The sequence below is a fragment of the Caloenas nicobarica genome, chromosome 2 (genome assembly GCF_036013445.1).
Source record: "Caloenas nicobarica isolate bCalNic1 chromosome 2, bCalNic1.hap1, whole genome shotgun sequence".
Taxonomy (NCBI): Eukaryota; Metazoa; Chordata; class Aves; order Columbiformes; family Columbidae; genus Caloenas; species Caloenas nicobarica.
This window is the reverse complement of record NC_088246.1, coordinates 46400810-46415444: the sequence shown is the minus strand read 5'-3', so window position 1 is coordinate 46415444 and position 14635 is coordinate 46400810. Positions and strand designations below refer to the sequence as shown.

At 41.2% G+C, this 14635-nt stretch overlaps 1 protein-coding gene across 1 annotated transcript in view; it reads left to right on the top strand.

The window, feature by feature from the left end:
* Positions 1-14198, top strand: part of CPNE4 (copine 4) — a 202272-nt gene extending 188074 nt beyond the window's left edge. Inside the window, exons 13-15 of the mRNA XM_065627509.1 lie at positions 3207-3340; positions 5562-5798; positions 14067-14198. Coding sequence (XP_065483581.1) covers positions 3207-3340; positions 5562-5798; positions 14067-14198 — 503 coding nt within the window. The remainder of the gene's footprint in view (positions 1-3206; positions 3341-5561; positions 5799-14066) is intronic.
* The last annotated feature ends 437 nt before the right edge of the window (positions 14199-14635 follow it).

The following is a 14635-nucleotide window of genomic DNA, read 5'->3' as shown; positions in this document are numbered from 1 at the left end:
CCCAGCTCATGATGGCCATATGCTCAAAATGTAATTGGGCATAAGTCCTACAACTGCTTGATGTGTTCACACAGCTTTTCACATTGCTTTTAAGGAGTTAAAAGAAGCAGAAATTATGTGTATGCATCTAGATGTGCCTGTAAGCTTGTGCGCCAGCCTGAAGTTGAGATTTTAGACCCACTGAGCCTGTGGGAATGAGGTGGCGAAGCAAAACCGACCTCAGAGTTTTGCATGGACTATTGTATTTTAAAATGTGTTAGCTTCTCTACTTCTGAACATAGACACATTGGCATCTACACAGGACCTGATCTGTTTAAAACAGCTCAGTTAACAATGGTCAGCATTAGATGGTAACATATTTATGCACACAGTGTTCAAATACAACTTTGTTTCCCAGTCTAAATGCAGGACATTTTAGACCTTCTGTGTACCTCAGAACAAAGCCCTAGCAGTCCACGCAAAGAACACTTTTTAAATCCATCTCCCCCTTTGCTACCTTTTTTGAGTCCAAGGCTAATTCTTTTATCACACTGACATTGTTATATAATGATTTGTATTGATTGACTGGTACTTGAAAAGACTGACACATCTATATAGTGCCAGCAGCAGGTCAGAGGCTGAACAGACAAACTCTTTGCAAATAAAGAACTTATTATCCAGACCATATTATGTGTACAAAATAAAATGTAACAATGGAAATGAAAGCAGATTAAAAAAAAAAAAAGGACCTGCTGTATGAGCATTACTTTGGCTTATGTCACTTAATATTTGTTATGTAATTAAATTTTATTTGGTTCTTTGCATAAGACTACCATTTAAAATAATATCCATCTGGATGAAAGCAAGAAAAGGAGACAGATCAGAAAATATGTTGTTTAATCATCTGCTGCAGTTTGCTCATCACCTGCCTGTCATGGATGCTTGATTAGTTCCTACTGCCAGTTGTTCTGTGATGTTTTCTAGATGCTCTCACTGTATTAGGTGACACAGAGAGCAGTAACACCAGCGTATAATGTGGAGGGAGGATGCAAGAGTGAGAGAAAGTGATTAGTGACCACACTACTTTTCCTGTGTAATACTTAGCATACTTGTCAGAAAACAAAGGAAAATTGCTGAAGAGTGTCTTGCTTTAAACCCAGAAACAGAGGTTTTTATAAAAGAGTATATGTCAGATTTGCTTTTGAGGGATGAAATCCCTTTCTTTGTGGAAGCAGTGAGCTTTTGCTGGCACAAGGTAGTGTGACATACAACTCTACATTGCATAAGGAGTTTGCAAAGATGTGGAGATCACTGGAATACATAAAATACAGATATCCTCACCCTTCTTCCTCTATTGCCATTTCCATTGTGGAAAATTTTAGTATTTATAGCCTTATATTTCCTATATTTATAGTATGGTGTATTTATAATCTTATACTTAGTACTCAGTCTTCATTGTGTGAGGAAGAAAGTAACAACCTCTAATCTGAATGAATGCTTCTATACATGCATGCATTTTCCATGCATCTTAAACCCGTATATACATTAATACACTGTATTTCCTCAGAGCTATTTGAAGTAGATTCCAATTAAAAATGTAGAGTTGAATTGTGAAGAAAAATATACATTGGCTCTCCCTAAAATAAAAGAAGTCCAAGAAAAGTAAGCTACAAAGTAAGCCACTCACATATCCTGTTGGATTTGGATATATAAGGACAGCAGATATTTCTAAAAGATATTATCTGAAATAGTGAACAAGAAATTATGTTTCTATAACATATTTCTTTTTAAGATGAAAGCAACTTTCTGACCTGAACCACGCTAAATCTGTGTGGAATGCAGGGAGTAAGGTTTATCTTGTAATATTTTAATGCATAAGAAAAAACCTAGTGTATCTTGTCATCATCTTAATGAGGATTTATGAGGCCTTCATGCAAGATCAGTAAGTATATGTAATGAAATCCTTAGCAGGTTTAAAATTGGGAGTTAACAAAAGGCCACTTTTGCAATATGTAATTTATTCACTGGAATTACCAAGGGAAATTTTGTAACATTCCTTTACATTTTAGCCAATCATAGCTATAATTGGAGCATGTTCTTTTGCCTGTGAGTGCTGCAATGGAAAAATATGTACGTAACTATCTGTAAAGAGAGAAGCCTGCCTTCTCCACCGTTTTTTTCACAGGAGGTTCAGGTGTATCGTTGTAAAGCAATTACAACTCCCTGTAATTTGGGAGTAAGGGATCTGCACCTGTGTATCTTGTAAACATGGTCGAGTAAAATCTCATGAGTTAGTCTCAGTGCAAACTGAAACTGGCTTAGGATCTTATTGAAGTCATTTCATTTTTCAGCATCCTTTACAAAGCTCTTCAGTCTACCACTTTCTTTCCAACTTTAGACCTCTAATCCTTCAGGTCTGGTAAGCTGGGAGTTCTGAATGCAGGGGCTAACGTGCATCACTTCAAGAAATCCTTCTTCTCAATGACTGAAAACACCAATTTCTATTCTGTGGTCTGTCAAATGTGTCAGCAGAAGTCTGTTCTCCCTGGTCTGGCTATATATCCTGAAATGAAGAAGCCAAAAATAGCTAGTTCTCCATCAAAACTTCTTGCTCATTCTTCTGTAGACTGCAAAGCATCCTGCTGTTTCTTCCAAGATTTCACAGCTTTTGGTCACAGTCAAATTCAACCTGTGAGCAATTATGCAAATTCACCCTGAAAAATTATTTTCTTAGCACAGGGGAGTCAGGTATTTGAAAATATTCTTTGACAGCTCTAGGCTGTAAGTACAAAGGGCAAATTTGTTGGTAACTACCATGATAAACAGAAATAAATATTTATCTGAAGAGGAGGAGAGAGAAGTGTTGAAGTGTTTTTAATTTGTATCTACTTTCTAGTATGAATCTTAGTTGGTGGTCAGGAAGTGATCACTTGCACCTTGAACTGAGAAGGATGGAAGCTATTGCATTGCAAGCTGATACCTGGAAAACAGACATTAAAAACTGCTGGAAAGGAGAAGCATGGTATAATGGATTATGTATTGTAAACTAGATTCCAGGCAGCTAGAGACAACTTCTCAGAAATTATCTGAAGTTGTTTGTCCTTTCTAATCATGTCATATTTTGAATTTATGCATTAAGACCCTGCCTTTTATTTACACTTCAAATAAGCATGATATTGGTGATGCGTTCCACGTTTATTTGCCTTTTGTGTGGCTTTTCATGGCAGGAATACAGGGTGTTGTGGAGGCCTATCAGAGCTGCCTTCCCAAGCTGCAGCTGTACGGGCCCACAAACATTGCTCCCATCATCCAAAAGGTGGCAAAATCAGCATCCGAGGAGACCAACACCAAGGAGGCCTCGGTAAGGACATAATGCTGTGGTTGGCTTTTCTCTTGTCTTACGATGGATCTCTTGCAGGTCATCAGAACAGATATTTTCATGTACGTGGCTCATACCTTCACAGTTTTCACTAACTGCCTTCAAAGAAGGCATCCTGAGTCCGTGTCCGCTGGAGCAGTGTATCTAGCTTTGATAGCTTTGATAGTCACAACTTTAAACTCTTCTTCCACTGTTCTGTTTCCTGCTTTTAGAGCTGTTTTACTGTAACACACCCAGTTCTTCACTGTGGAAACATAAATGGCGCCACTAAGGTTACGAAAATTTAGGGGCCAAGCCGTAGAAGTGTTGATCATGCAAGCAGATGAGTTCAAATGATTCCCTACACAGACTACCCAATTTCAAGTCTCTTGCAGAGGCTGTACTAAAACTTTTTTGTTCAACTGGGGGATTTGTACAACCATTCATTTGAAAACTACAGTGATAGCATTTTCAATTTACTGTTACCGATATGGAGTATTATGTGCCTTTTAGAAATCAGGAGACAAGTCTGTTAGCTTGCATCTGATACAAACCCCATGACAGATTCTTGGCCTGAAAGGCTTAAGCATAGACAGTGGTTTAAATGTGCATCTTTGAAATGAATTAGGCCTATTTTTCTCCTGCCCGCCATACAGAATGGGAGAAAGAGAGAATGAGAGAATTGGAGAAAGTATGTGGGTGAGTTGGTCTGAAACATGTATGAGAGCAGTTCTGGGGGATTCAAGGATGTAGGAGAGGACTTGTATACTGCAGCAAGAAAAATGCCTGTGTATAGGAACAGAATAGAGCTGTATGTTGGCATGCATCTCATCACCACGTCTGGAGCTTTCACTGAGCTTTCTTCATGTGCCGAGCCTTTTTTTAAGTCCCGTTAAGGCAGCAGTTCCCAAACATTTCTGTTCATGAGTCTGGAGTTGTGATTTGTCACTCCGTTACAATTTCCAGGATCTTGATACTATTTAGGGTACCAGTCCTGAAACGGGGAATCGTTATGTTTGAATTTCCATACCCACCTAATCCTGAGATGGCTCACTCTGTTTGTAGTGCTGCCTCTGAACTAGTATGCCATATTGAATAAGCTACTTCATTTTTCTAAATCTAAGCTTCCCCTCTTTCTGTTTGAAAAACAAATTAATTTATAATGTGAGTTTCCAAGACAGAGTTCTCTCTCTGCATGTTTTGTTTTATTCATGGCAGGAGGTGATGAACTGAACTCTGTGTGAGTTTGTATTGCTGTGTATACATAAACTTTAATGATGTTTTGTGTGTTGGTATTGTTCATGCAGAGTGACCAAATTTTATGAGCTGTTCATTTTTCCTATTAATGCACATTGGTTAAATGACTTCAGCTGCCTAACAATTCATAAAGGATCCAAGTGAGAGTCACTCTTCCTCATTACGAAGCAAAGAAGTCATAGCCCATGATCCCAGTCCAGTGAGCTTTGGAGTTTTTGCAAAGATGACAAGCGTGCAAAGTTGCTTGCTCTCCATTAGAGAATGAGAAAAAGTCTCTTCAGGGCTCTGTATGAAGTGTTTGAAAATGGACATATTCCTCCCTGCAAATGCCCTTGCTCGCCCCAGGGACCCCATTACTCTGCAGAATGTAGTAGACCTGCCACGGCGTGGAGCTTCTCCCACAGGCACCAGTGGGTCACCCTCCAGTTTGCAGATGGCTGCACCCATCCCACTTGCCTGTTAACAAAGCTCCTCTGCAAAGTGCTGTCATAACCTCCCTGACAGCTCTGCTACAGGCTTGTAACGCTTCAATACCCCATTCCTCCTGGCCTCCCACTGGTTCCCGAAGGGGAAAAAAATGTAATCAGAAACTGTCAGCAGAAGTGATTGTGCAGCAGATGGAAAACAGGGCTAGCGAGGATCTCAGGACTATTACAGACTTCCCAGCCAAAGTCCTGAGTCTCCCAACCCTAGCAGCTAGAAACTCCCTTTTCTACACTGTGCATCTCTTAGCTCCCTCCAGCTCCTGAAAATTATCTGAACTAGAGCTAAACTCCAGAGGTGGAAAAATTAGTAGCTGAGGAGGTTTGGATGGGAAACACAACTTTTGAGCAATTATTAAGGCTCTTTTATATTTAAAAAAGTCCATGAATGAGTTACCAGAAACACTTTTATACTGGAAAAGAGCAAGCAGCTTTGGAAGATTAACTAATGATATAATTTTTTGCTTCTTGTCCAACGACTTCAGCAATACTTCATCTTGCTGATTCTCACGGATGGCGTCATCACAGACATGGCTGACACCAGAGAGGCCATTGTCCATGCCTCTCACCTTCCCATGTCAGTCATCATCGTCGGGGTGGGGAACGCCGATTTTAGCGACATGCAGATGCTGGATGGTGATGACGGGATCCTGAGGTCTCCCAAGGGCGAGCCTGTGCTTCGAGACATTGTCCAGTTTGTGCCATTTAGGAACTTCAAACATGTAAGCTGACTTTTCCATCCATTCCACGGAAGGGTGAAGGTCTATGATGTATAGTGAATGGTCCCTGGGGCTGGGCCTACCTTTTGGATGGGCATGAAGTGTGTAGTAAGGCTATGGCATTATTGTGTCAGAAATGGAGAAAAAGAAGGAATACAGAGTGAAATGTGCTCCATTAGTGAGATGGTGAGGGTAGGGAAGGAAGAATCCATGTTCTTCTTGTGGTGCCAGGCCTTACTTCCACTTTCTCCCTGATTTTAGTTTGGTTGCTCTCCCCGACTTGTTTTTCCTGGTATCACGTTTTCATTCTCTTTGCATCTGTTCTCTTAGGACTACTCTATTCTCCTTTCCGTCCCTTCCTTTCCACAGGCAGCTGAAATAGCTGTGGATTTGTATTCCCAGTGTTCCCCACGAGGTTGTTTCCTTATTAAAATTTATACCCCTAAATTCTCAAAGGAAGGACTATCCACCCACAGCATCCTGGTTGCCTGCAAACCCTTTCCCCAAATTCTGCACAAGAACACAACCAAGAAAATGATGTTACTAAGAGCTTCCCTGCACCCTCAGCCAGCTGTTCCATCTGAGCCCAGCGTGGTGTAGGAGACACTCTGTAGGAGAGGAAGGGACAGACCCAGCACTAAGTTGCCACGTTTGAAATAATGCCTTGGCCATGTATTTTTCTCCTCGATCTCCAGCCCTACATTGCAGCATCCATGCCAGGGACTTTTTCAGCAGCTAGGTGGAGACAGTGTTCACCCACAGAAGGAGCTTTCCTACACATGGCTGGGTTTTTCAGAGCCCTTTTCCTCCATGTAGAAGCAAGGACTGGCCATTGTGTTCCTCTGCAATGCTGATCACATCTCTTTCCCTCTGTTTTTCCATCTTTCTCTCCCTTCCTTACCCTCATTCCTTCTGTTATATTTAAGAGGTTCTCCAGACTCTGTTTTTTTCTCACCTCGGTGTCTAGGAAGGATATCCTTGGTATCTGATTTGAAAATTTCTTTACCTCACAGTGTAACTGACTCATTCTCCTCAAGTGATTGCCCTTTCCAATCTGCTCCCATATGCCAGTGATCCTTTGATCTGGATGTGTCACACAGAAGTTTTCAACTCTGGGTTGGTTTTGCTCTGCGTATGGGTTTGCAGAGCATACATTTCTTTAGTTTTTCTAGGCTTTTTGTTACCATGGGGCATTTTTTTTTTCTGTTTGCTATTTCCAAAATACCTTCATTTTATTTTCCTGTTTCTCAAGAATTGTTATTTTTTCTCACTTCAAAACACAATTTTGCTGTATTTCTCTTAGATCTAGATGGACTTCCTACTCTCACAAATTCTACTGAGAGGAGAAACAAACTTGTTTCTCTTTACTCGCTACCCTTATGTAAAGAATGGATCCTCATAGGAGGTCTAACTCACCTTGTGCTCTTAGTTTGGTGACACCATGCCAAATGGCTGCAGATTTGCCATGGAATTGTAGATACATCCATTTCTATGCTGACAGTGCCATTCAGTCACTTATCTGCTGGAAAAAAGTATGAGCACAACCTACTCATAGCTTGTCATTCTCCTTCATCAGAAAATCACAAGTGCATAGTTCTGCACTGTAGTCTATTGTAAAAGTGTCGAGAAGCAAGTTATTTATGGGCTAGTGCTAGACCTACTTTCAATTAGCTGAAAACAAGTTTCTGCAAGAAACTGGCAAAGCCAGCTGCATTTGTTATTTTTAGTTTCATTTTGTGATTTTATAACAAAGTTGAAATTGTCCTTGATTGAATAGATTAACGCTGACAGTTGCAGTTCTGGGCACTGAATATATTGTGTCTCTGGTGTTAACTTGTGAGTCTATGTGTGATTTTAATTGCTAGCATTGGTCAAATGACAAGCATATATTATTTTTAGCTGTTTTAGATTAACTTCCCCAGTACTGGGAGAGGATAGTAATCTTTAAAAATATATTGCTCTTACTAAATAGTGATATTTTTCTCCCCCTTTCTCTCAGTAGCAGAGATAATACAGATATAGAGATAGATAATTATTTGCTATATCAGAAAAGTAAATATATCTTATACAACTTGATATTTAGTCTGTTTATTGTGATCTTTCAGCATTTGAACAAATGTCAGTGTAATGGATGAGTGCCTATAACAATAGCCACTTCTGGCTGAATTTCTTTATTGTCATATCCCAAATAATCTCTCTCTCTGAACAAAGTGACATTCACAGCTATCTTGCTTACTTATCCTTAGCACAAACAAAAGACCATGCCTTTTGCATCAACTAGTGAAATAATTTTTCATGGGAGAAATTAGTGTGGTGTTTTGATTCAAACTTATTTTTCCCCACAGAGAAATGTGGATTTAACACATTTCGGAGATTTTTGTCAGATCAGTTCTGATCAAACACAAGAATTACCATAAATCAGCATATTACATTTGACAGCTTTAAGTAAAAGATGTATTTAGTTAAAAATCACATCTTTTTTGCGAATGTACCTTGTGTTTAGTTTCGATATTTAGGTTGTTGAATGATTAAGTAGGAAAGAAAAAAGTGAAGGATCTTTTCAGAAAGACTACAAATCAAGTTGTATAAGGTTTATAGATTTTTCTCATAAATCAAGTATTTATTTATGCCTAAATCCGTATTACCTCTACTAGTGATGGAAGGAGGGAAGAACATGTTATTTGCGAGCAATTATTTTGTGTTTTGCTGGAACAGTAAAATAAAATTCATTTGGAGTCAACCCAAACAATATTTTTTTTCATTACTTCAATTCTCAGGTCAGCCTGGAACTGAAAATCTCATATCTACCCAAAGAGATGAAAAAATAACCAACCAAAAGCTGCCCCTGTGAGAAAATTGAAAAGTGGGAGAAGGAAGTTGTAAAAATAACCTATAGAGTGAATACCTTTTATTTTATACGTTTGACTTCAGAGAGGGTTCCAATCCTGCACAGCACTCATACAGGCATTTAATACATTTCAATTAATTACCATTATTCACATACCTAAAACCTATTCCCACTTCAACGTTTTACTGGCTCAAGACCCAATGTAGACAGAAAGCTTTATTGTAGGGGTTTAATCTCCTACATTATGTAGTGTATCAGGAGTACTTCAGTAAAGCATCTTACCTTTTTTACTCTCTCTTTAAAGAATATCTTTGAAGTTTTAAAAATAACAACAGTAATAATAATAATTGTCCTGATTCTTGGAAAATCCAGTAGTTGCAGAGGCTTGATAAAATCAAGGTAGGCATTACTGCTTAAAAAAATGTCCCATTGTATAGTGGGTGACATGTACAATTCACTACAGGGGAACATAACAAAGCGAAAATATTTTCCCTGAACCCAAGTGAATTTCTTCTCTCCATAATTATCACCACCCCAGCAATGTGAGTGTCCTTCACCTGAAACACAGAACAGTGTTGCTCATGATCTCTGAAATGTAGTTGAAGAAAATCACCTGTCTCAATCCATTTGCAGTCATATTTTAAGAGCTGAAATTCTTTGCCTTTAGGATGCATGATGTGTTTACTGTGCACAAATCTGAAGGCACAGGTGTAATAGATTGTATTCCACTCTGCGTTGTATTTAATCCTAAAGGCTAACAACTGTGACTTAATAACACATATATCACAAGTGAGTGTGGAAAGCACAGCTCTTAAGTACTGCAAGGAGCAATGTTTGGCACTATGCATTGTAATTAAAGATTAAGCATGGTGAAGTTATAGAACTGAATCAACAGTCATTTGTAATATACACTAATTATCATCATAGGGCACTATTTTCCTGCTGCTGGCTGATCTGATTGTTATGTATTAGCCATCAGTTGAGAACTATTCATCTTGAGGTGTTTATTGCTTGGATACTCTTCAAGCATAGCAGTTTAGCAGTGGAGAAGAAAACACTACAGCAAAACATTAATGTACTATTTGTGTTAAAAAGCTAGTGAAGGTAACCCTTACAGAGCACTGCTAAACTGGGACTGGTTTTTAGCTCAGAATTTCCTGATTCTTACTGACACAAATCATAGAATCATAGAATAGTTTGGGTTGGAAGGGACCTTCAAAGCTCATCTAGTCCAAACCCCTGCAGTGAGCAGGGACATCTTCAACTAGATCAGGTTGCTCAGAGCCCCGTCCAGCCTGGCCTTGAATGTCTCCAGGGATGGGGCATCTACCACCTTTCTAGGCAACCTCTTCCAGTGTTTCACCACCCTCATTGTAAAACTTTTCTTCCTCATGTCTAGCCTCAATCTTCCCTCCTTTAGTTTAAAACCATTATCCCTTGTCTTTTCGTAACAGGCCCTTCTAAAAAGTCTGTCCCTATCTTTCTTATAGGCCCCTTTTAAGTACTGAAAGGCTGCAATAACGTCTCTCGACAGCTTTCTCTTCTCCAGGCTGAACAACCCCAATTCTCTCAGCTTGTCCTCACAGCAGAGCTGTTCCAGCCCTCGGATCATCTTGGTGGCCTCCTCTGTACCCTCTCCAACAGGTCCATGTCTTTCCTGCACTGAGGGCTCCAGAGCTGGACGCAGGACTCCAGGTGGGGTCTCACCAGAGCGGAGCAGAGGGGCAGAATCACCTCCCTCAACCTGCTGGCCACGCTCCTTGTGATGCAGCCCAAGACACGATTGGCCTTCTGGGCTGCAAGCACACATTGCCGACTCTTGTCCAGTCTTTCATCCACCAGTACCCCCAAGTCCTTCTCCGCAGGGCTGCTCTTAATCCTTTCATTCCCCAGCCTGTATTGATACTGGGAGTTGCCCTGACCCAGGTGCAGGACCTTGCACTTGGCTTTGTTGAACCTCATGAGCTTCTCACCGGCCCACTTCTTGAGCTTGTCCAGGTCCCTCTGGGTGGCATCCCATCCCTCACACATGTCAACTGCACCACTCAGCTTGGTGTCATCTGCAAACTTGGTGAGGGTGCACTCAGTCCCACTGTCTGTGTCACTGATGATGTTAAACAGTGCTGGTCCCAGTACAGGCCCCTGAGGGACACCACTTGTCACTGGTGTCCATCCAGATGTTGTGCCATTGACCACTACTCTCTGGGTACAACCATCCAGCCAGTTCCTCATCCACTGAACAGTCCATCCATCAAATCCATACCTCTCCAATTTAGAGAGAAGAATATTGTGGCGGACTGTGTCAAAGACTTTACAGAAGTCCAGATAGATGACATCTGTAGCCCTTCCTTTGTCCACTGAGGTAGTTACTCCATCACAGAAGGCCACTAGGTTGGTCAGGTAGGACTTGCCCTTGGTGAAGCCATGCTGGCTGTCTCGAATCACCTCCTTGTCCTTCCTGTGCCTTAGCATAGCTTCCAGGAGGATCTGTTCCATGATCTCTCCAGGCACAGAGGTGAGGCTGACGGTTCGGTAGTTCCCAGGTCTTTGCAACCCTTGCCAAGTTCAGCTCCAGCTGCACCTTGGCCTTCCTGACCCCATCTCTGCACAACCGGGCACTGTCCCTATACTGTTCCCAGGATACCTTTCCCTGCTTCCACTGCCTGTGCATTTCCTTCTTGCCTTTTAGTTTGACCAGCAGGTCTTGACTCAGCCATGTCAGCCTCTTGCCCTCCTTACCCGATTTCTTACACCTGGGGATGGAGAGCTCTTGTGCTCAATGGAAAACATCCTTAAAGATCTGCCAGCTCTTTTCTGCCCCCTTGTCCCTGAGGGCAGTTTCCCAGGGGTTCCTGTTGACTAACTCCTTGAAGAGCTGGAAGTTGACTTTTGCACCAGCTGGTCTAGAAAAGTCAGAGTGCTTTACCGTCACAAAAGTACATAAGGTACAAATAGCCCGAATCATCAGGCAGGAAATCACCCCTAACCCTGGTTTTGGGATGCTCCCTTCTACAAAGAGCCCCAGGACCAACAGACATCACCGGTATGATGAAACTCTAAAAAGCAACACTTGTCCATGTTCAGACTGAAGCCAGCTACCTCAGGGCAAGTGTGTGGAGCTACATGTAGCCTGTGAGCCTGTGGGCACAGTAAATGTGTTAGCTCAAACCTCACTGAAACACTTTTTACTTCACATGCATGCTGGGAGAGGAGCACATAGCTCCATTGACTCCTCAAGTGGCGGTGATTCAGCTACACATCTGAGCCCTGACAGAGCCTGTTCTGAAGGGCTGACCCAGCATTTGGGAAGAATGGATGTGGCATGGGAAGAGAGAGAAGTGGTGATGGGAGTACAATGCAGAGAGATGAGTGTTGGCCCAGTGTTCAGACTTGTGGACTACACGCAATCCACAGAAGCCAAGTGCTCCTGCCCAGCATTTTTAAAGATAGAGCAGAGTGAAGTTTCCTGATTGCTGTGGCTTGTGCTTGCAGCCATGGCCCCAGGAGTCTTTCCGTACATCCTGTTTTTACCCTTTATGTAGAATTATATTTTTGGTAAGATGACACAGAGGCAGACTGAGGTATATGCAGCTGTGGTAGACTGGGAAGGAGATCAAAAAACCCCAGTAATTCTCAATAGCAACATAGAAATTGGCCATTTGCCTGACTCCAAGGGGTATTTTCTGCTGATTTCAGTGAAAACGGGCTTAGGCGAGAATGGGGCAACTGTGGAAAACGATGCATTTCACTTTGAGGGATTAAAATAAATGGGTTCTCTTACTGTGAAACACCTGAGAACAGCTGCTGCACTGTCAGGCAAAGTATGGGCTCTGCTTTGCCAGTTTGTTCATGCAGAAATGTTCCAGGCTTTCTTGCCTGCACAAATATTTTGGTATAAATGTCACAGCAGGGAAATAGCAGTTCATTTTATTCATTACTAATCACATACATGACTCAAAATACAAAAATACAATAAATAGTTTTGTTTCTGGTTTTCCTAGTATTGTCTTTGTAGTATTTTAACATTTGATACTGGAATTTATAATAGCCATGGGGTTTTCTGCAACCTTGGATTAGCTTGCCTATGAATAGTTCACAGAATCATAGAACCATTTACCATTTATTTACCATTTATTTACATCCTATGTAAGCCTGTTTTTAACACTCTTGAAGTATAAGGATCCCACCCCATGAAATACAGTACACCAGTAAGCAGTCAATACAACTATTTTCTGACATGGTAGTTGTGGAACCTCATTGACAATATAACAGACAGTGAGGAGGGAACTGTTCATTAATGTGGGAAGAAGTACTTGGTGTGCAGAAGAAATGTAACCCAGTCACTGGTTGAATACCCATGCATCTTCTGAGCTGCAATGCATGATCTGCGTGTGCTGTATCTGGAGATAAACACAAGTTTAAACTTCTCAAACTGACGTTTAAGCATTTGCATTTTTACCTTATTTTTGTGGTGGGCTCAGAGGGCACATGGTTGGGCAGGCTGTCTCCAGGGGGCTTGGAATCAGCTCTACCCAAATACTTAGAAACAAGGAAATCCAAAACATGGGGCAAGAGGCTGCTCTTGGGGTGCTTGGGAGAAACAGGAGTTGGGTTTCCTCACTGCCAAATTCAGGGGCTGAGGAAAATCCCTGCAGCACATGTAGGCAACAGTTGCCCACAAAACGTCCACAGGCCCCACTGCTTAAAATGAAGCAGCAAGGGTGTGCTATGGGTAGAGGGCATGGTGTCTCACAGCACGGAGGGGCAGCCCTCCTCCTCACCTGGGGAGAAGGCCAGTGGCCATCTCTCTATCCACCTCTACATTTCAGGCTCATCAGTTCTTAAGTCTGGTTGACACCCACCATTTATACATTGCAGGAAGAGCTTTAAAGCTTCCAGAAAGCCTAGGACTGAAGCTTTCTCATGACCATCGTTTAATTCCAATGAAAACAAAATCTTTTTTATTGAATTAAAAACTTCCCCTGCCATTAGAATACCATGCAAGCTCCTGGAGAGCAGAATGGTGATGAAGGCCTCCCTTTTACAGTGGTGTCCATTCATGTTCAACTTGAAGGTCTGCAGGGTTCCTCACTGAGTACTGATGAATGAATTCTTTGCAGCCCTTTTTATTATGATATGCCGCTCTCCCAGTGTGCAGGGAAGTTAAAATATCCCAAACAGACCTGAAAAACATGCAGACCACTTTTGGCTTTAGTGTACTGTCAGGCAGCTACAGCTACCTGCCCAAACTGCCTCATCAAATGAGTTTCTAGTACTAGTGCCAGTCACTTTGAGTCTTTTTTCACCTTCCATTTCTGTACCATACTTCCTACCTTTACCTCATGGTACCAATACCTCTAAAACCCACAGCGCTTTTAGCAGAGAGACAGGTTAACACTTGTGTTTTCTACCATTTCCTGCAGGCATCCCCAGCTGCTCTAGCAAAAAGCGTTTTGGCTGAAGTTCCAAACCAAGTCGTGGACTATTACAATGGCAAAGGGATAAAACCAAAATGTATGTCAGAGTACGAGTCTTCCAGGACACTAGCTCCATGAACCTGCCTGCACTCTTTTACAAAATCAAAAAAGAAAAATGCTACTGTCTACAACTACTGTACTTAAAAATGAAACAAAAAAAATAGCACGTTTTGGTGATTTTTAACTACAATAACCATTTTTTTTGCATGTGTAGCCTGAAGGCTTAAATCTGTTAAGCGGTTGTATTGTCAAAAACTTTTTATGAGAAAAAAAATCCAGAAAAAAAAAAGTGAACTCTTTACATTACAGCATGTCGCCTTGAAATAAAAAGTTATCTGTATCTGGTTTTTATACAGGTTTGTTGAAATTTTGCTAAATTTCTTATCTTTACACTGTAAAGCATTTTGAAATATTTATTGAGGGTCAATAGCCAAAATGTCTTTGGTTGAATCTGCTATGAACTGAGAGATTTTTCAAAATGGCAGATGCATGAACTGTATTTTGCATGTTTAAAA